This window comes from Balaenoptera ricei, chromosome 3, assembly GCF_028023285.1.
Source record: "Balaenoptera ricei isolate mBalRic1 chromosome 3, mBalRic1.hap2, whole genome shotgun sequence".
Classification (NCBI taxonomy): domain Eukaryota; kingdom Metazoa; phylum Chordata; class Mammalia; order Artiodactyla; family Balaenopteridae; genus Balaenoptera; species Balaenoptera ricei.
The window spans coordinates 182,558,988-182,579,987 of NC_082641.1; the positions used below are offsets into that span (position 1 = coordinate 182,558,988).

General features: G+C 51.5%; 1 protein-coding gene across 1 annotated transcript; it reads left to right on the top strand.

Moving 5' to 3' along the window:
* The first annotated feature begins 1,049 nt into the window (after positions 1-1,049).
* On the top strand, positions 1,050-20,019 carry SPMAP2 (sperm microtubule associated protein 2). The gene is made up of 12 exons (XM_059919191.1): positions 1,050-1,238; positions 1,484-1,759; positions 2,621-2,737; positions 2,862-2,933; positions 3,435-3,496; positions 4,182-4,251; positions 5,642-5,759; positions 8,015-8,174; positions 16,552-16,784; positions 16,955-17,140; positions 19,516-19,536; positions 19,978-20,019. The coding sequence occupies exons 1-12, from the start codon at positions 1,060-1,062 to the stop codon at positions 20,017-20,019; spliced, it is 1,536 nt and encodes a 511-aa protein (XP_059775174.1). The 5' UTR covers positions 1,050-1,059.
* The last annotated feature ends 981 nt before the right edge of the window (positions 20,020-21,000 follow it).

A 21,000-nucleotide genomic window follows, 5' to 3' on the forward strand; every position in this document is an offset into this window, starting at 1 on the left:
CTATTTTGAACACCAGCTATCGCTGAAGTTATTTCTCGTGAAATGCTGGGGCTGGAAGGGTATGTATCAGGGCGCTTGTGGTTGCAGGGAACAGAAAGCCCAGCTACAACAACTCAGCCTTAAGAGAACTATATGTGTCAAGTAACAGGAAGCCCAGACACAGAAGGCTCCAGGGTCGCCAAGTCGATGATCTTTCAGCTCACATCCTTAGACTAGCAGGTCTCATGGTCACACTGTAACAGGGAAGAACAAATCTGACTCCATGTTAAGATCTGTTTCTTTTGCTTTAAACTTTGTGCCCTGTTGCCTGTGCTTAGTCATGCTGGCTCTGCAACTTTTGTACAAGAATGTTGCCTGTAGCCTGAAATATACAGGAGAGCCCTAGTCTCAGGGCTCTGACCTTTAAGAGCCCATTCATAGGGAGATAAAAAGTGCAGGACAAAAAAAAAAAAAAAAAGTGCAGGACAGAGAATAACATTTGTCTTGCTGGAGGTTTACAGGAACATCATGACCTGACGTAGGTGCACGCCCCTCCCACACCTTGCCTTTAAAAAGGCTTTGCTGAAACCCTTTCAGGGAGTTCAGGGTTTTGGAGGCACTAGCACCCGTCTCCTTGCTCGGCCCTGTGATAAACCTTTCTCTGCTCCAAACTCTGGTGTTACAGTTTGCTTGGCCTCCCTGTGTGTCGGCCACATGGACTTGTGTCTGGTAGCAAGATGACTGCCTGTGCTCTAGACATCACACACAGTCCCAGAAATAACCAAGAAAAAGACACAGGGTCTCTTCCTCCTGTCTCAAGAGAGGACACCATCCCTCAGAGCCCTTGCAGATCTCCTCTCAGGTCCCATTCCTGAGCCAGTCCTGGGGAGGAGGTGGGACCCCTGGTGAACTGTCACCCCCAGCACCGACTCCCCCATCTGAACACAAACAGGTCCTTTACTAAGAAGAAACGTAGGGTGGAGCTGGGTGTGTGCCCCAGCACCGAGCCCTGTTCCCAGGGTAAGTGCTCACTCAGCAGCCCTTCCCCGAGAGCCCTCCCAGGCCCCGGGACACCAGTGAATGGGGCACTCGCGGCCCCTGGCCTGGAAAGGCGACTTGCTACAAGGCTGTGCCAAACACCATGGAGAAGTCAAACCAGTGCCGAGATGCAGGGAGACCCAGGAATGGGGCTGCCTTCCCGAGAAGGAGCCCCCAGGACGTGTGCGGGCAGAGGCACTGACAAGTGCAAAGGCCCTGGGGTAGGTGCATGTTTAAGGAGCGGGAAAGCAGAGCGGCAGGAGGGGAGCGGGCGGGCTGAGGTTGGAGGGGTGGGCAGCCCCACGAGGGGTGCCCACCGCCTCAGATGCTCTGGGCATGGAATGTAGGCTGAGAATGTGGGCGGGCCGTGCTCCTGTTGCCTGGTGACCACAGACAACAGGAGCAAAGCTGCAGGGCTGGGAAGGGCCCAGCACATGGGGGACCACCAGCAAAGCTCGCTCTACAGCCACCGCATGTCGGAGGCCGAGGACCAGCCAGAAAGGGGGCAGGATGACGGCACCCTGGGCCTCCAGGGCCCCAAGTATGAGAAACGAGGGTCCAGGAACCCCAAATACCAGGGTCTGGACGATGGGGACCTGGGATTGGAAGACCAAGAGGAGGAAGCTTCCTCTGAGGAGGTGACTGGGGAAGAATTCGTGGACGCCCAGAACCCGGAGGAGGCCCTCGTGGGGCTGGAGAGGGTTATGGAGAAAGACGCGGAGGAGGGCGTGCCTGAGATGAGGTGGGCAGGAGGAGCGGGCGCCCAGGCTGGGGTGGGCGGGAGTGGCCCTGGGGGTGGCTGCACTGGCCTGGGTGCTCACTCTAGGGGTGAAGTTGTCAGCACCTCGCTGCTCTGAGGAGGAGGGCGGCAAACAGCCCCTGTCCAGGTGGCAGGTGAGTCGTCGTGGAAAACCCTACGCAAATGCCAACTTTGGAGGTGGCAGAGTTGAGAGGTCGTGAGCCCTCCATCCCAACAGAAAGAAAAAGAAATGGGGGAAAATCTTCCAACCCCCAAAGCTGAAACCATTGCAAGTACCATAAATTGCCAGAAACGCTTTTGGCGGCCAGGAGGACACCCGGAAAAACACGGGTGCTCCCTGTAGGGAGGGACCCTGTGCCCTATTGTGTTCATGGGTTCCTCGGCTGGAACCCCTCGCCTCCTGGTGCTGGGTAAGCATGCGTCCCCTCAGGCACTGCAGAGGGGCCTTTGCCCTCCCGGCACAGTGATGGAGCTCGTGTGATGAGCGCACAGTGTGGTGTGTGATGTGGCCGGCGGGGCAGGGGACGCGTGCCGTGTAGAGGGCGGCGCTCGGGGAGGGGTCTGAGCCGGGAGAGGAGACTGCATGTCTTGGTGCTCTGGGGGCTTCCTGGGGGCACTGTCCATGACTCAGCAGCCCCTCTGTGGCCCTGCAGGCGGGAGCAGGTCTCTGTTCCATTTCACAAAGGAGGGAACCCAGGGCACTGGCTGGTGGCAAAGCTAGGATTTCAGATCAGGTCTTTGTGGTGCCAGGGCTCTCCTCCAGAGGGTGGGGCGAGAACACAAGGATGGTTCTACCCCGCCGGGGGAGCAAGGGCTCTGGCCTCAGCATCCACCTTCCCTCAGCCGGCTGTCCATCTCCCAGAGGACCCCCGGCACCTCCGTGGGCTGGGAGAGGAGGAGGAAGAGGCGGCTGTTTGAGTTGGCGAAACCCAAGACCAACTGGCAAGTCTTGAAAGACAGGTGAGGTGTCGGGTGGCCTGGATGGGGGGGTCTGAGAGGGGACACGGTGCCCTCGGCAGCCTCTGGGTACCAGCCGGACCAGCGGAGCCCAGCGCAGAGGCGGGCGGGGGCCTGTCTCTCGCAGGATGGGGTGTTGCTGCAGGGGTTACGCCTGGATCTCCCCCCGCATGAGGAACCTGCAGTTCTGTGTCTACTGGTGAGTCCCGCCCCACCCCGCCCCCGCTGCCCACATCATCGGGAAGGGGGCCCTCACCGAACCACCCTTCCTCTCCTGGGACAGGGTTGGGGGAAGGACTCTGCACTGGGGGCCCCGCCCCAGGATTCCCAGCTCTACCTGGAGCTCTGGACCCCAGTCCCCGGCTTGAGATGGGTCTGCTCCTAGACGCCGGGCCGCTTCTCAGTTGCGCCTCTTTTTTTCCAGCTCCCTCCTTCTCTGAACACCAGCCTTGCTCAGAATAACCTACACTCCCCGTGCCTCTAAGACTTTTCTCCCGTGTCCGTCTCTGACCTGCCTCTGCTGCCCATCTACTTACTCTCTCCTTTCTTCCCACCTGGAAGCTCTCCCTTCCTCCCCCTCCAGCTGCCCCTCTCCCCGCTATCTGTGTTTATGGGGTGCTCTGAGTTTTGCTGCTGAATGGGGCGCAGACCGCCGGGGCCCTGGCTTCCCTCACGCTGAGCCCCACTGGGTGTGTTCCAGGCCATCTGTGTACTGGACAGAGAGGTTTCTTGAGGATACCACCCTCACCATCACGGTGCCCGGTAGGTTGACCCGCCTAACCCTGACCCTAACCCTAACGCCTTCTCCGCGGGGCGGGGGGGGGGGGCATCAGGGGGAGGGGGGCTGGCCAGGCGCCTGCGGCCGGGTCACCCCCATCTCACCGTGACCTGCACCTGGCTCTGTTTGGGGAGACCGAGGGGCCTCCCAGCCCCAACCCTCCCAGGGGTCCCTGCGGGACTGCCCCTCCCCCATCTCCCAGGAGCGCCCCCACCCCCAGTCTTCCAGGGGTCTCCTCTCTGGAGTCTGTCCCCAAGCTGGAGGCTGGTCCTGGCGGGGGAGGGGTGGGGGGCAAGCTCTCCAGGGGAAATCACAGTTTGCACCTCAGTCAAAGTGGGGTCGGTAGTAACTTCACAAAAGACCCCTTTCCTTCCCAGAGCCGCTGATCCCTTTGAATAAAACATTTCAAGAAAACTCATTTCTGGAGAGCCGCTCAGGGCGAGTTCTCTCTTGGATTTAGAATCCCCTGCAGTGAGCACGGAGGCCCCCGGAGCCCAGGCCCGTCCTGCAGAGGAGCCTGAGCCCCCGTTCCCCCCACCCCTGTGTGCCCCGCGGTCCCCAGGTGAGGGTGTCTGGTGCGAGCTGTCCCTTGTGTGAAGCTGGATGCAGGAGGAAGGAAGCCCGCGGGGAGGGGCGGGTTTCCAGGGAGCTGTTTCCCCTTTTGTGCAGAGGTGTCCCGCCGGTTGGAGGAGCTGGCCCGACCTAAGAGGTTCTACTTGGAGTATTACAACAACAACAGGTAGGGGGCGGCCGGGCAGGGACCCCTTTCCGTCGGGGCTTGCAGGAGAGGGCCCAGGTCCCTGGGACCAGGAGACCCATTCACGCCGGCCAGACACTGAGCCTTTGAAGCTCAGCTCCCCAGACAGGACGCAGGAGGCTCTCAGGGCTGCAGGGCAGGTGCTGGTGTCGCTCTGGGCAGCTGGCGGTTGTGAGACTGATGGTTTTAGGCGCCTGCCTCCTGGCACGACTCTGTCTCAGTTCTTGCGGCTTCCACGCTTGCTGACGTGGGGTCCGGTGTTATTAGACACAGACTGGTTTCCTATCTCACGCACGTGTGGAAAGGAAAACATGCCCGAGAGTCCCACTCACCCATGTTGACAGGCTCCAGCCACCGTTTCGGTGGCCGTCATTGTGACCACAACTTCTCACCCTAATGCTGGTTGGAGCGTAATCTGCAGGCACCTCTGTGTGACCTGTAATCTGGGGTGACCTCTGTGTGATCTGTAATCTGGAATGACCTCTGTGTGATCTGTAATCTGGGGTGACCTCTGTGTGATCTGTAATCTGGGGGGTGACCTCTGTGTGATCTGTAATCTGGAATGACCTCTGTGTGACCTGTAATCTGGGGTGACCTCTGTGTGACCTGTAATCTGGGGGGTGACCTCTGTGATCTGTAATCTGGAATGACCTCTGTGTGATCTGTAATCTGGGGTGACCTCTGTGTGACCTGTAATCTGGGAGGTGACCTCTGTGTGATCTGTAATCTGGAATGACCTCTGTGTGATCTGTAATCTGGAATGACCTCTGTGTGATCTGTAATCTGGGGGGTGACCTCTGTGTGATCTGTAATCTGGAATGACCTCTGTGTGATCTGTAATCTGGGGGGTGACCTCTGTGTGACCTGTAATCCGGGGTGACCTCTGTGTAAACAGCTCCGTGGAGCACAGCCCATCGTGGATGGCCCCGGGCCTTCTGGTCGGGCTGACAGTGTTTATCCACTACATTCCAGCCTCAGAGATGTGAAGATAAGAGTCTGCCTCGGATCAATGAGATACGGCTGTTTCTGGGGCAGAGGCAGAGCTGAGACCCGGTTTTAGGAGGTGGGGTGGCGGCAGGGCTGACTTTCATCCCTTTGATCCACCTCCTGCCCCCAGCCTGATGGTGGGAGTAGGGGAGACGGCTGGGAGGAGACTACCAGGGAGAGGGTTGCTCCATCCTTGGGAATAGGGGGGGCTCTGTTAGGGATTCTTTTAGGAGCCCCTCTTGGAGGTATTTTGAGGTATTTTGAAAACCCTGCACTGCACCAGGCTCTCCCTGAGCCCCAGAGTCAGAGAGGAGTCGTACACACACAAGCACACAGACGTAGCCCCGGGTGGCGGGTTAGGGTCTCAGGCCTGGCTCTCCCTTAGGACCACCCCCATCTGGCCCATTCCCCGGTCCACCTTGGAGTACCGAGCGTCCAGCCGCCTGCGGGAACTGGCCACCCCGAAGGTCCGGAATAACATCTGGAGCATACACATGTCTGAGGTGGGTGCCCTTCTCCCCCTGGAGCTCCCCAGCTCCCCCCGGGGGCTCAGCGGGTCCGGAAGGACCAGAGGCAACAGGTGTGTGACTGCTTCCCTGAACCATCGGGAGTCACCGGGGTTTGTTCAAGAAAAGGCTTTACTTTCCTCCCCTGGGCCTTGAAGGCAGCGCAGGGACCACCCTCCCCTGCCTGTCAGCTCAGAGGGGAGCCGGAGCTGTCTGCTCCCACGGGGGCGGGACAACCGCCGTTCAGAGGTGACAGCGGAGTTCAGTCCATTCTCAATCTGGTCCTTTGCGCTCCTCCAGTTGAGGCTCCACCCCCCGGCCCCCCCCCCCACCGCCCCCGGCTCAGGCCCGACTCCGCCCCGGCGGCCCACAGCTACCCTCCGGCACCTGCACGGTGCCCGGCCTGGCCAGCAGCATGGAGTCGTGCTCCCCTGGGAGGGGCCGCCATGGGGGCATCTCGCACCCACCGAAGGACACGCGCTTGTTTCTGGGTTTTGGTTCCTGCACACACGGCTGCCGTGAGCATCTGGGTCTCTGTGGGATACGTCGCCGTATCTCCAGGGTCAACACCCAGAAGCGGGGTCCTGGCCAGGAGGCCTGTCCGACTTTATCAGAGACTGACCACCTGCTCCCACAGTGGCCGCCCCGTCTGGCACCGTGTGTCCGTTTGCTGGTTTGTCCGTTTATTTCTTTACGGCCGGCCGCCCTGACAGGTGTGCGGTGGGACGGCCTTGTGGTTTAATGTGCGTTGGATCCGTGTCTTTTCATGTGGTTGTTTGACAGAACCCCAACTTGAACACTCTTACAACTAAATGCAGACAACACACTGCTTCTCCCAGAAACTCTTCATATGGATTTCTAACAGGTGAGGGTAGTTTTAAAACCCCTAACAACAAAGATCCCACTGAAAGAATTTAACAATAATACTTTAGTGTCCAAATACCCAGTCCATGTTCCGTTTCCCCAGTTGTCTCAAAAAAAGGCTTCAGCAGTCAGTTTGGTTGGATCAGGATCCGGAGGAGGGTCTGGCCCCACCTCTTACCTGGAGACGTACCTGCTGTTTTCCCGGACCCTGCCTTGCCTTTGCCAGTTTAGCCTTTGAGTCCTTCTGCGCTCCAGCACCCTCTGTGGCTCCCCAGTGCCCCGGGAAAGCCAGCAGGACGGGGCCTTCTCCATCCCTACTACCCCACGTGCCCCCTGTTGGACTTAATGCGGGTCCCTCAACAAGCCCCTGGGCCTTGGCATGTGCAGCTGGGCATGTTCCTGCCCAGCCTGGTGGGGCCCCCATCCGACACCCCTTCTTGCTCCTTCCCAGCCCCTTTCACGTGTGCTCTGGATGGGCTATCATCCCTCCCTCAAATGTGAGCTCCCCGAGGACATGTGTCCGTGTCTGCTGTGGCCTTACAGCAGAGCTGGCCTTGCCCCGTGCAGGGCACGAAGCGGTTGTCAATATTCTTCGAATGCATGGATAAGTGACTGTTTCCCTGCCTGTCACCCCTGCAGACGGGGGGCCCCTTGAGGGCAAGACCGCAGGCTGACTCACCTGCCTCATCTGGTGACCTGGGCTGTGGGGGCCGTCGTGGTGGGCAGAGAAGGAGGGGAAGAAAGGAGAGGGGATGGAAGGGGTGGTTGAGAGGGGCGTGAAATTGTAAGCGCCAGGATGTCTTTGACGAGAGTAGTGTCTGTGATTTCTCAGCAGGACACTTTCAGGAGGAAAGGGACTCATCTTTCAGTCTCCCTAGAGGACATTACAGCCAATCCTCTGCCTCTGGGCAGTCTCCTACCCAAAGTGCACCCAACAGAGAGCTTCTGTAAAACATTAAATGTTATACGCACACCAAGTGCTTGTACAATTCACCCTCCTACCAGCCATGTATCGGGATCTCTCTCCTCCCACCTTCCTGCCAGGGCTTGATAACGCCAGACCTTTTCACTTTTGCCAAATTTGTTGGCATGGAGTGATATTTTGCTGTTTTAATTTACATTTCCCTGGTGCACAGAGAGGATTATTGATCCTTTGGGTTTACTTTCCTGCACGATTAGCTCAGTTTCCTATTGATTTTTCATGTTATTGATTTAGGGAAGCTCTTTATTTATGATGGCTACTACTAATCCTTTGCTGAACACACTGCAAACTAACTTCTTCCCAGTCAGTCTTTTGTCTTTCAGTGTTGCCTTCAGGGTCTTTCTGATCCAGGGGCCATGAGGAATCATGGGCTGCTTTACTCTTTCCCCTCTAATTCTGTTTCTAGGTGTCCCAAGTGTCCAGGGCAGCCCAGATGGCCACCCCCAGTCCGAGGATCATCCAGCTGGCAAAGCCCAGGGCTCCAGCCACCCTGCTGGAAGAGTGGGACCCCATGCCAAAACCTAAGCCACACGTGTCAGACTATAACCGCCTCCTTCACCTGGCCAGTAAGCAGGTCCCCGGGGACTCGACATCTTATGAAGCGTCCTTCCCCACTGGATGCGGGCGGGGGCAGCCAGTCGACTTGGACCTGCTTCTGCCAGTTTTGTGCTTCCCTAGCTCCACCTGCACTGCAGACCAGCTGTCCGAATCCCTGTGGGCAGTTCATCTGTGGCCTGCATGGGCTCCCTGGGGGCTGGCAGAGAGAATTGCTCCCTCTGGGTGCGGGGCGGTTTGTGGGTCTCTCAGCACAGCAAGTGGGTGCAGAAGGGAAACTTGGGGTGCAGGGCCAGGGCCGAAAGAGCCAAGCTGGGGCAAAAGGGCTCTTTACATGGTGTTGGCCTGACTCTCTTCCTGTCCTTTATTTAATTTTTTTTTTTATACAGCAGGTTCTTATTAGTCATCCATTTTATACACATCAGTGTATACATGTCAATCCCAATCGCCCAATTCAGCACACCACCACCCCCACCCCCCCGCGGCTTTCCCCCCTTGGTGTCCGTACGTTTGTTCTCTACATCTATGTCTCAACTTCTGCCCTGCAAACCGGTTCATCTGTACCATTTTTCTAGGTTCCACATACATGTGTTAATATACGATATTTGTTTTTCTCTTTCTGACCTACTTCACTCTGTATGACAGTCTCTAGATCCATCCACGTCTCAACAAGTGACCCAATTTCATTCCTTTTTATGGCCGAGTAATATTCCATTGTATACAGGTACCACAACTTCTTTATCCATTCGTCTGTTGATGGGCATTTAGGTTGCTTCCATGACCTGGCTATTGTAAATAGTGCTGCAGTGAACATTGGGGTGTATGCGTCTTTTTGAATTATGGTTTTCTCTGGGTATATGCCCAGTAGTGGGATTGCTGGGTCATATGGTAGTTCTATTTTTAGTTTTTTAAGGAACCTCCATACTGTTCTCCATAGTGGCTGTATCAATTTACATTCCCACCAACAGTGCAAGAGGGTTCCCTTTTCTCCACACCCTCTCCAGCATTTGTTGTTTGTTGATTTTCTGATGATGCCCATTCTAACTGGTGTGAGGTGATACCTCATTGTAGTTTTGATTTGCATTTCTCTAATAATTAGTGATGTTGAGCAGCTTTTCATGTGCTTCTTGGCCATCTGTATGTCTTCTTTGGAGAAATGTCTATTTAGGTCTTCTACCCATTTTTGGATTGGGGTGTTTGTTTCTTTAATATTGAGCTTCATGAGCTGTTTATATATTTTGGAGATTAATCCTTTGTCCGTTGATTTGTTTGCAAATATTTTCTCCCATTCTGAGGGTTGTCTTTTCGTCTTGTTTATGGTTTCCTTTGCTGTGCAAAAGCTTTGAAGTTTCATTAGGTCCCATTTGTTTATTTTTGTTTTCATTTCCATTACTCTAGGAGGTGGATCAAAAAAGATCTTGCTGTGATTTATGTCAAAGAGTGTTCTTCCTATGTTTTCCTCTAAGAGTTTTACAGTATCCGGTCTTACATTTAGGTCTCTAATCCATTTTGAGTTTATTTTTGTGTATGGTGTTAGGGACTGTTCTAATTTCATTCTTTTACATGTAGCTGTCCAGTTTTCCCAGCACCACTTATTGAAGAGACTGTCTTTTCTCCATTGTATATCCTTGCCTCCTTTGTCATAGATTAGTTGACCATAGGTGCGTGGGTTTATCTCTGGGCTTTCTATCTTGTTCCATTGATCTATGTTTCTGTTTTTGTGCCAGTACCATATTGTCTTGATTACTGTAGCTTTGTAGCATAGTCTGAAGTCAGGGAGTCTGATTCCTCCAGCTCCGTTTTTTTCCCCTCAAGACTGCTTTGGCTATTCGGTGTCTTTTGTGTCTCCATACAAATTTTAAGATTTTTTGTTCTAGTTCCATAAAAAATGCCATTGGTAATTTGATAGGGATTGCATTGAATCTGTAGATTGCTTTGGGTAGTATAGTCATTTTCACAATGTTGATTCTTCCAATCCAAGAACATGGTATATCTCTCCACCTGTTGGTATCATCTTTAATTTCTTTCATCAGTGTCTTATAGTTTTCTGCATACAGGTCTTTTGTCTCCCTAGGTAGGTTTATTCCTAGGTATTTTATTCTTTTTGTTGCAATGGTAAATGGGAGTGTTTCCTTAATTTCTCTTTCAGATTTTTCATCATTAGTGTATAGGAATGCAAGAGATTTCTGTGCATTAATTTTGTATCCTGCAACTTTACCAAATTCATTGATTAGCTCTAGTAGTTTTCTGGTGGCATATTTAGGATTCTCTATGTATAGTATCATGTCATCTGCAAACAGTGACAGTTTTACTTCTTCTTTTCCAATTTGTATTCCTTTTATTTCTTTTTCTTCTCTGATTGCCGTGGCTAGGACTTCCAAAACTATGTTGAATAATAGTGGTGAGAGTGGACATCCTCGTCTTGTTCCTGATCTTAGAGGAAACGCTTTCAGTTTTTCACCATTGAGAATGCTGTTTGCTGTGGGTTTGTCTTATATGGCCTTTATTACGTTGAGGTAGGTTCCCTCTATGCCCACTTTCTAGAGAGTTTTTATCATAAATGGGTGTTGAATTTTGTCAACAGCTTTTTCTGCATCTATTGAGATGATCATATGGTTTTTATTCTTCAATTTGTTAATATGGTGCATCACATTGATTGATTTGCATATATTGAAGAATCCTTGCATCCCTGGGATAAATCCCACTTGATCATGGTGTATGACCCTTCTAAAGTGTTGTTGGATTCTGTTTGCTAGTATTTTCTTGGGATTTTTGCATCTATATTCATCAGTGATATTGGTCTGTAATTTTCTTTTTTTGTAGTATCTTTGTCTGGTTTTGGTATCAGAGTGATGGTGGCCTCACAGAATGATTTTGGGAGTGTTCCTTCCTCTGCAATTTTTTGGAAGAGTTTGAGAAGGATGGGTGTTAGCTCTTCTCTAAATGTTTGATAGAATTCACCTGTGAAGCCATCTGGTCCTGGACTTTTGTTTGTTGGCAGATTTTTAATCACAGTTTCAATTTCATTCCTTGTGATTGGTCTGTTCATATTTTCTATTTCTTCCTGGCTCAGTCTTGGAAGGTTATACCTTTCTAAGAATTTGTCTGTTTCTTCCAGGTTGTCCATTTTATTGGCATAGAGTTGCTTGTAGTAGTCTCTTAGGATGCTTTGTATTTCTGTGGTGTCTGTTGTAACTTCTCCTTTTTCACTTCTAATTTCATTGATTTGAGTCCTCTCCCTCTTTTTCTTGATGAGTCTGGCTAATGGTTTATCAATTTTGTTTATCTTCTCAAAGAACCAGCTTTTAGTTTTACTGATCTTTGCCATTGTTTTCTTTGTTTCTATTTCATTTATTTCTGCTCTATCTTCATGATTTCTTTCCTTCTGCTAATTTTGGGTTTTGTTTGTTCTTCTTTCTCTAGTTTCTTTAAGTGTAAGGTTAGATTGTTTACTTGAGCTTTTTCTTGTTTCTTGAGGTAGGCTTGTATAGCTATAAACTTCCCTCTTAGAACTGCTTTTGCTGCATTCCATAGGTTTTGGATCGTCGTGTTTTCATTGTCATTTGTCTCTAGGTATTTTTTGATTTCCTCTTTGATTTCTTCAGTGATCTCTTGGTTATTTAGTAACGTATTGTTTAGCCTCCATGTGTTTGTGTTTTTTACGTTTTTTTCCCCTGTAATTGATTTCTAATCTCATAGCATTGTGGTCAGAAAAGATGCTTGATATGATTTCAATTTTCTTAAATTTACTGAGGCTTGATTTGTGACCCAAGATGTGATCTATCCTGGAGAATGTTCCGTGCGCACTTGAGAAGAAAGTGTAATCTGCTGTTTTTGGATGGAATGTCCTATAAATATCAATTAAATCTATCTGGTCTATTGTGTCATTGAAAGCTTCTGTTTCCTTATTTATTTTCATTTTGGGTGATCTGTCCATTGGTGTAAGTGAGGTGTTAAAGTCCCCCACTATTATTGTGTTACTGTCGATTTCCTCTTTTAGAGCTGTTAGCAGTTGCCTTATGTATTGAGGTGCCCCTATGTTGGGTGCATATATATTTATAATTGTTATATCTTCTTCTTGGATTGATCCCTTGATCATTATGTAGTGTCCTTCCTTGTCTCTTGTAACATTCTTTATTTTAAAGTCTATTTTATCTGATATGAGTATTGCTACTCCAGCTTTCTTTTGATTTCCATTTGCATGGAATATCTTTTTCCATCCCCTCACTTTCAGTCTGTATGTGTCCCTAGGTCTGAAGTGGGTCTCTTGTAGACAGCATATATATGGGTCATGTTTTTGTATCCATTCAGCAAGCCTGTGTCTTTTGGTTGGAGCATTTAATCCATTCACGGTTAAGGTAATTATCAATATGTATGTTCCTATGACCATTTTCATAATTGTTTTGGGTTTGTTTTTGTAGGTCCTTTTCTTCTCTTGTGTTTCCCACTTAGAGAAGTTCCTTTAGCATTTGTTGTAGAGCTGGTTTGGTGGTGCTGAATTCTCTTAGCTTTTGCTTGTCTGTAAAACTTTTGATTTCTCCATCAAATCTGAATGAGATCCTTGCCGGGTAGAGTAATCTTGATTGTAGGTTCTTCCCTTTCATCACTTTAAGTATATCATGCCACTCCCTTCTGGCTTGTAGAGTTTCTGCTGAGAAATCAGCTGTTAACCTTATGGGAGTTCCCTTGTATGTTATTTGTCGTTTTTCCCTTGCTGCTTTCAATAATTTTTCTTTGTCTTTAATTTTTGCCAATTTGATTACTATGTGTCTCGGCGTGTTTCTCCTTGGGTTTATCCTGTATGGGACTCTCTGCGCTTCCTGGACTTGGGTGGCTATTTCCTTTCCCATGTTAGGGAAGTTTTCGACTATAATCTCTTCAAATATTTTCTCTGGCCCTTTCTCTCTCTCTTCTCCTTCTGGGACCCCTATAATGCGAATGTTGTTGCATTTAATGTTGTCCCAGAGGTATCTTAGGCTGTCTTCATTTCTTTTCACTCCTTTTTCTTTATTCCGTTCCGCAGCAGTGAATTCCACCATTCTGTCTTCCAGGTCACTTATCCGTTCTTCTGCCTCAGTTATTCTGAGCTATTGATTCCTTCTAGTGTAGTTTTCATCTCACTTATTGTATTGTTCATCTCTGTTTGTTTGTTCTTTAATTCTTCCAGGTCTTTGTTAAACATTTCTTGCGTCTTCTCGATCTTTGCCTCCATTCTTTTTTTTTTTTTAATTTAATTAATTAATTTATTTCTGGCTGTGTTGGGTCTTCGTTTCTGTGCGAGGGCTTCCTCTAGTTGCGGCAAGTGGGGGCCACTCTTCAGCGCGATGCGCGGGCCTCTCACTATTGCGGCCTCTCTTGTTGCAGAGCACAGGCTCCAGACGCACAGGCTCCGTAATTGTGGCACACGGGCCTAGTCGCTCCGCGGCATGTGGGATCTTCCCAGACCAGGGCTCAAACCTGTGTCCCCTGCATTGGCAGGCAGATTCTCAACCACTGCGCCACCAGGGAAACCCTGCCTCCATTCTTTTTCCGAGGTCCTGGATCATCTTCACTATCATTATTCTGAATTCTTTTTCTGGAAGGTTGCTAATCTCCACTCCATTTAGTTGTTTTTCTGGGGTTTTATCTTGTTCCTTCATCTGGTACATAGCCCTCTGCCTTTTCATCTTGTCTATCTTTCTGTGAATGTGGTTTTTGTTCCACAGGCTGCAGGATTGTAGTTCTTCTTGCTTCTGCTGTCTGCCCTCTGGTCCGGCCCGCAGTCCCCAGGACTGTCGCGGCTTCGGCTGCTGGGGCCCCTCCAGAGCCGGCAGCCTCAGTGAGGCCGCCCTCCCCTCGGGCTCCGGGGCAGTTCAATGACGGTGGAGGGAAGAGACCCCGAGCCAGGAGTTCCAGCTCTGCAGAAACGTGGGCTCCATTCTGGGCCTCTTCCTGTCCTTTAAAACAAAGGACATACCTGGTTCCCCCACAACAAAAGTAATATGCACTAATTGTGGAGAGTTTGAAAAGTGGAGAAGAGCATGAAGAAAAGAATCTTGCCACCCAAAGGTAGTCAGAGGCGTAGGAAAATTCACTGTGTATCCCTGGCTCCTGGCATGTGGTCACCAGAGAGCTTGATTGGCTGTTTTGGTATAATCTGCTGTGTCATTTTCTCCGTTTCCTATTTCCTGTTTTTTTTTTTTTGCGGAGGAGGCGGGTATTGATTTGCAGCAGCTCTTTATATAAGATGATCACTAACCCTATGTCAAGCACGTTGCAAAATAACTTCTTCCCAGTCTTTTTTCTTTCGAGCTTGCTTGTGGGATCTTTTGTTTGTTTGTTTATTCATTCATTCGTCTGTTCCCTTAATATTTGTTAAAGTATTTGTTGAATTTGTTACGACTGGTTAAATGAACAGAAACACAAATACACACGCATTTCTCTCTCAAACCATCCTGTCTCACACACATATGCATGAACACACACGTCTGGAATATAAGCACACGTACATTTGTACATACACACGTGTGTATATTCATCCAGGCTTCAGGAGCACATATCAATGCACATCCGTGTGTGTATGGATAAAACTGGTGTAGGGCTGTGTTTTTCAAACCGCAGACTTCCACCCACTGATGGTTGTGACCAGCATTTAAGAAGTGAAGTGAGGACGCATGCAGTGCAGGGGCCACGTGGGGTGGGCACTGGTCCATGCCATTTTGCATTTGTGGGTGCCGTGTGGCCGTGGACCAGTCACACTCTCAGGCTGTGACCAGCAGATTTTCGGAGCCCAGATGTTACAACAAAGGGAATGCCCATGAGTCTCCCTGAGGACTCCCAGAAAGGTGGGCTCTAGGCAGGTCCTCCCGAGGTCCCCCAGCCTCTCCCTTTTGGGGGCCCCAGCACATGTCACCTGCCCAGGAGTTGTAGTCCAGCCTGAGGCTGGTGGAAGGGCACCCCTTCTTTTCACTGAAGGTCTCTCCCCCGAACTGTGGGTTGTCTGCTGAGTAGGGGGAGGGCCCTTTTGTGATTGCAGGGTGTTGGAGCAAAGAGGGGTTTGGAAAGGCAGCCCTCAAAACCGAGGGGCCCAAAGTTAAGGCAGTGGTCACCAGTGGCCACCAGTGGTCACCTCTCTCCTGGTCCCCACGCAGGCCATGCCCCGTGGCTCCCGCTGTGGAGGAAGGGGTGGCGGAGAGGTGGCGAGGGGGGCTGAGCAGGAGAAGGGCCGGGGGTCCCGGCAGGTGAACGGAGGGGGCCTGGCTGAGCCACAGGTCTGTTCTGAGAGCAGTCTGTCCACGACTAAAATGGAATGAAAGTCAATCCATCCATTGATTTAAATCAATTAACAGATTTTATTAAAATTAAAAAGGATAAAAGTCTAGCCCATATCGGGTACTGGTCACATGTGGCTGGTGGGACCCTGTGGAGAGGGCCCAGCTGGGGCTGCAGGTACAGGGGCAGCGGGGGCTGCCTGAGCCCCCTCCTCACCCCCAGCCTCCAGGGCACCTTTTTCTGCTCCCTCTGAGTCCCCCATCTGGTACCCATGGCCATTTGAAATATTTTTTCTTTACAGTTCACCCTTTCACAGTGCACAATTCAGTACTTTCCAGTACGTTCACAGAGCTGTGCAACCACCACCACAATCAATTTTATTTTATATTATTTATGTCATTTAAAAAATTGTATATTATTTTTTAAATTTATTTTTTATTGAAGTATAACTGATTTACAATGTTAATTTCTGCTGTACACCAAATGACTCAGTTATACACATATATATATTCTTTTTCATATTCTTTTCCATTATGGTTTGTCACAGGATACTGAATATAGTTCCCTGTGCTATATAGTAAGACCTTGTTGTTTATCCATCCCATATATAATAGTTTGCATCTGCTAATCCCAAACTTCCAATCCATCCCTCCCCCATACCCCTCCCCCTTGGCAACTACAAGTCTATTCTCTATGTCCCACACAGTCAATTTTAGAACGTTCCATCCCCCAAAAAGTGAAGCCCTGTCCCCATCAGCAGTCACCCCCATCCCCTCCCCCAGCCCCTGACAACCAGGAACCCACTCTCGGTGTCTGCGGATCTGCCTGTTCTGGACGTTTCCCATCAATGGAATCACACACTGTGTGTCCTTCTGTGTCTGGCTTCTCTCACTGAGCATCGTGTCCTCAAGGTCCATCCATGTGGTAGCGAGTGTCAGGGCTTCACCCCTTTTCACGGCTGAGTGATGCTCCCATGTGTGGAGGGACATGTTTGTTTATCCATCGTCTGTTGACAGACAGGCCATTAAACTTGGGAGCTCTGACCCAGAAGGCTGATCTCCGCGGGGCGGGGGTGTGTGTGGCCGCATGCTTCAGGCTCCGGCTCCTGACGCCACCCCCCTCTCCCGCCCTCTCCAGTGCCCAAGGCCCAGTCGGACAAGTGTGTTCCTGACCGAGACCCGCGCTGGGAGGTGCTGGAGGTCACCAGGAAGGCGGTGGCCAGTCCGCGCATCGTCTCCCTGGCCAAACCCAAAGTGCGGAGGGACCTGAGCGAGGGCTACAACCCCTACCGCGTCTCTCCAGCCTCCCTGGTGGCTCGTGCGTCCCCTCGCCTGTACGAGCTTGCCACCCCCAAGAGCGTCACCAAAAAAGTATGAGCAGCCCAGGCCTGGCCCCTCAGCCTGTTCCCAGTAAAACCCAAGTGCAACCTGACCCTGTGTGTGGCTCTGAGCGCTTTGGCCTGGAGCCGGGAGGGCAGCGGGGGCCCGGAGGAGACGGTAATAATAATGTTTATGTTTGCTTCCAACCTGCAATCCTGCAGCCCTTTTTCTCCAATTACGTTCCCCTGCCGTCGCCAGCCCCTCGGATGGCAGACTCCACGCTCTCCCACATCAGACCTTTCCCTCTCAACCTCTTCTGTCCCAACTTGCTTATCCAGCCGCATCCTGGGCGTCCACAGCACCTCAAACTCAGTGACCTCCATAATAAACCAGCCAATGCCTGTTGCGTGATTATGATCTTTGCAGTGACCCAACGGGGGGGACTATCAGTGTCTCCCCTGTGCTGAGGTGGAGGCTGAGGGTCACAGAGTTTGTGAAAGACCCACAGTCCCCCCAAGAGTTTCCCGTGGCGGCTGGGACAACTCACCATGAACCGGGGGCTGAAAACCACACAGACTGTTTCTCTGACAGTCGTGAGGTCAGGAGTCCGGCTCGGGTCTCACGGGGCTAAATCCAGGTGTGGGCAGGGCCGGTCCTTCCGGAGGCTCCAGGGGAGCAGCGGTTCCCGCCTTTTCCAGCTTCTAGAGGCGCCGCATCCCTGGCTCGCGGCCCCTCCTGCATCCTCACAGCCAGCAGCGCAGCATCTCCCGTCTCTCTCTGCCTCTGACCCTCCCGCCTTCCTCTTATAAGGACCCTGGGATGACGCTGGGCCCCTCGGGGAATCCAGGGTCCTCCCCATCTCAGGGGCCTTAACTTAATCCCAGCTGCAAAGTCCCCTCTGCCCTGTGAGGCGACACATCCACAGGGCCCAGGAAGGACGTGGGTGTCTTTGGGAGCTCTTATTCTGCTGAGCACAGTGGAAGAGAGATCTTTTCTGTCTCTGCAACCCTAGAGAAAGCCTCGTTTATCTCTGGCTCCGGCTGGACCACTTGGGGACTGATTGCTGGGTCCTGAGGGTGTGATGTGCTGACAGCCCCTCACATCTCTCAGAGCCCAGCAAGCATCAGGTCCCGAGCCACGATCTGAGACCCAGTTATTCCCAGACTCTTTGAGGACATTACTTCACTCAGTAACTTAAAGGACATTTATTGAGTATTTGTAGGTACAGACCTGGACAGAGGTTCAGAAGAAAAAGGTTAATGATGCAGTGATACACACGGACAGATGGATGGATGACCTCGCTCGCTCGAGCCTGTGGGCGCTGCTGAGTGAAGGCTTGTCGCGGGCGGGGAGGGCAATGACAGTGCACGCTTTTCCAGTGATGACAGAATCCTCGGCTCTGTCCCCGTTGCTCTGGGGGTACAACCGGCAGCTGGAGGCTGCTGTGATGAACGCCAGGAGCAGGTCGACGCAGATTCACAGCCCCGATGATTCGGGAGTCCGTCCTAGAAGCAGAATGCCCTGCACCCAGCAGGGTGGACCGAGGGGGCAGCTGAATACCAGCCCCAAAGACGTCCGGGTCCTAACCCCTAAAACCTGTGGACCTGGCACTCTGGATGGCACAGGGGCTCTGCAGACGAGGTCCAGGATTTTGAGATAACGGAGGTTATCTTGGATTCCCTGGTGGGTCCCATATCACCACACAGCCTTCTAAGAGGGAGGCTGAGGAAATTGTGTGACACCAAAGCCACCCGCTGTGCTCCAGCTTGCAGAGGGAGGGATGCAACCCTGAAAGGACCCACGGTCTCCTCTGGGGCCTCGGGAGAGAGCGAGGCCCTGCTGACACCGTGATTTCTGCCCCCCCCAGATAACGAAGGTGTGTTGTTTTAGTTACTGGATTTGTGGTGATTTGCCTCAGCAGAAGGAGGAAACCAGTGCAGATTAGAAATCTTAGAGGTTCCGTCTTTAGACCCTTGGTGACTGCAGTGCTGGCGAACAGTGCACGTCCACCAGTGGGGGATGGTCAACCTTAGGGACCTTGCAAGACAAAACAAAACAAAACTTTGCTTTTTTATAAATTTATTTATTTATTTATTTATTTTTGGCTGTGTTGGGTCTTCGTTTCTGTGCGAGGGCTTTCTGCAGTTGCGGTGAGCGGGGGCCACTCTTCATCGCGGTGCGCGGGCCTCTCACTATCACGGCCTCTCTTGTTGTGGAGCACAGGCTCCAGACGCGCAGGCTCAGTAATTGTGGCTCACGGGCCTACTTGCTCCGTGGCATGTGGGATCCTCCCGGACCGGGGCACGAACCCGTGTCCCCTGCACTGGCAGGCGGATTCTCAACCACTGCGCCACCAGGGAAGCCCAAAACTTTAAACCAGCTGAATGTCCAAAACAACGTGCTCGTTCTCTTGTCAAAGACCTCCTCGCATTGTAGTGTTCCTCTTCAAGCTGAGAAAAAACAAACTTCATACCGCATCTCCTGAAGAAATAAAATGTAACTTTACCTACACTTAAATCATTATTTCAAGAGTTAATGAGTCGATAAAGAAGCGTGTATACTGCATGTCACCAATGCGATCCATGGTCCGCTTTGTTGAGACGGAACAGACAGGAAAATCTACCTTTTCCGGGTTTACCAGCACTGACGCAGGTAAACTAGCCACCGCTGCAATCAACATACACAAGTTTCATCTCCGCCCAAAACCCTGGGGCTGCTCTGTATTCAGGCTTTTCTCCCACCTGGGCCCTGGCAACCGCTCACTTGCTCTGTGTCCCTACAGGCTGGAGTTTCTAGGGCGCAGGTAAACGGGGCAGGTGTGCGGGCGGAGGAGACTCCGTGTGACCTTCTCACTCTCGGGTTTGATGCTGGTTCACAGCTTAGGGTCGGGATTTGCCCTGTGACCCACTCCGAGATCACGCTGAGTTTGGCTCGTTTACATCTCCTGATAGGACCAGTATCGGGGCTTAGTTCTTCCTATTTACGTTACACTTTCAACTGGTGTTACTTCTTTTGTTTGTTTCTTAAATCTTTCAAAATACGACTCATGCTTTGCGTCAGAGCCTAGGTCCCCACGAAACAGACTGCGAGACAGAGGCTGAGATAGGAAAATGAGTGGGTACGGCCCTTGTGGTCACCACCGGCCAGGCGGCGAAGGATGCAGGGCTCTGAGCAGAGATGACAAAGTCTCCGTAGATCCCATGGGGAGCTCTGGAGCTTCACCCCTGTCCCCTGTTGGTCACAGGTGCTGGGCCGGGACGCGGCAGCCTCCGCGACGGATAGGTGACATCTCTCTTCAGCCACCGACGCTCCTAGCAGCTGGGAAACTGCTTGTGTGTGTGTTTGGGGGGCGGATGGTGCCCACAGCACCCACTAGCCCACCCCTGAACTGCTCAGCTCGGGGTGATGTGTTCTGGAGATGGTTCCTCCAGGATCTCTTTTTCTAGGGGAAAACTTGGAATAGAAAGATTAGTGGGTGAACCACAGCCCCACCGCTGACCCGAGCTGCACGCACCCACCACCCCTCACCTCCCCCAGCTCTCCCTCCTCCAGGCTAAGACGCTTAGGTGCTGGGGTGGCCCAGACCTCACCCCACGTGCCGTCGAAATGGCAGAGAAGTGCCAGGAGCAAGGGACGCGGGGACGCTCTGCCCGGCCGCCCTCCTGGATGGCGTGTCCTTCGCGCCTTCACCTTGGCTGTTCCTGCTGCCAGGAATGCCCCCTGCAGCCTCCCCTCTTCCTCTCTGACCTCTCCGCTGAACACACTGCTTTTTATTTTCTTAGTTTCATTTTTTGTACTCTTTATTTGAAAATCATTCAGGTTTACAGAATAATTGCAAGAATAAGTATAGTAAAAAAAACCAAACTGCATACCTTTCCCCAGATTCAGCTATTAACAGTTTGCCCCCCTTGCTTGCTCATTTGCTGTCTCTCCCTGTCCGTGTTTTATAGACAGAAAATATACTTTTCTGAAGTACTTGTGAGCTGCATACATCGTGGCACTTTACCCCTGTCATCGTCCACTGGGGCAGCTCTAACAAAAAGGCCATGGACTGGGGGCTTATAAGTAACAGAAATAAATGTATTTCTCACAGTTCTGGAGACTGGAGTCCAAGATCGAGGTGCCAGCAGATTTGGGGTCTGGTGAGGATTGCTTCCTGGTTCTCGCTGTGTCCTCACAGGGCAGAAGGGGCGACGGAGGTCTCTGGGGTCTCTTTAACCAGGGCACTAATCCTATTCATGGGGGCTCCGCCCTCATGATATAATCA

Coding starts and splice junctions, on each gene's coding strand:
- SPMAP2 (XM_059919191.1), top strand. CDS start 1,060: ATGGGGCACTCGCGGCCCCTGGCCTGGAAAGGCGACTTGCTACAAGGC. Junction 2,738..2,861: donor TGGCAAGTCTTGAAAGACAG/GTGAGGTGTCGG, acceptor TGTCTCTCGCAG/GATGGGGTGTTGCTGCAGGG. Junction 19,537..19,977: donor CTGGAGTTTCTAGGGCGCAG/GTAAACGGGGCA, acceptor TGTTGGTCACAG/GTGCTGGGCCGGGACGCGGC.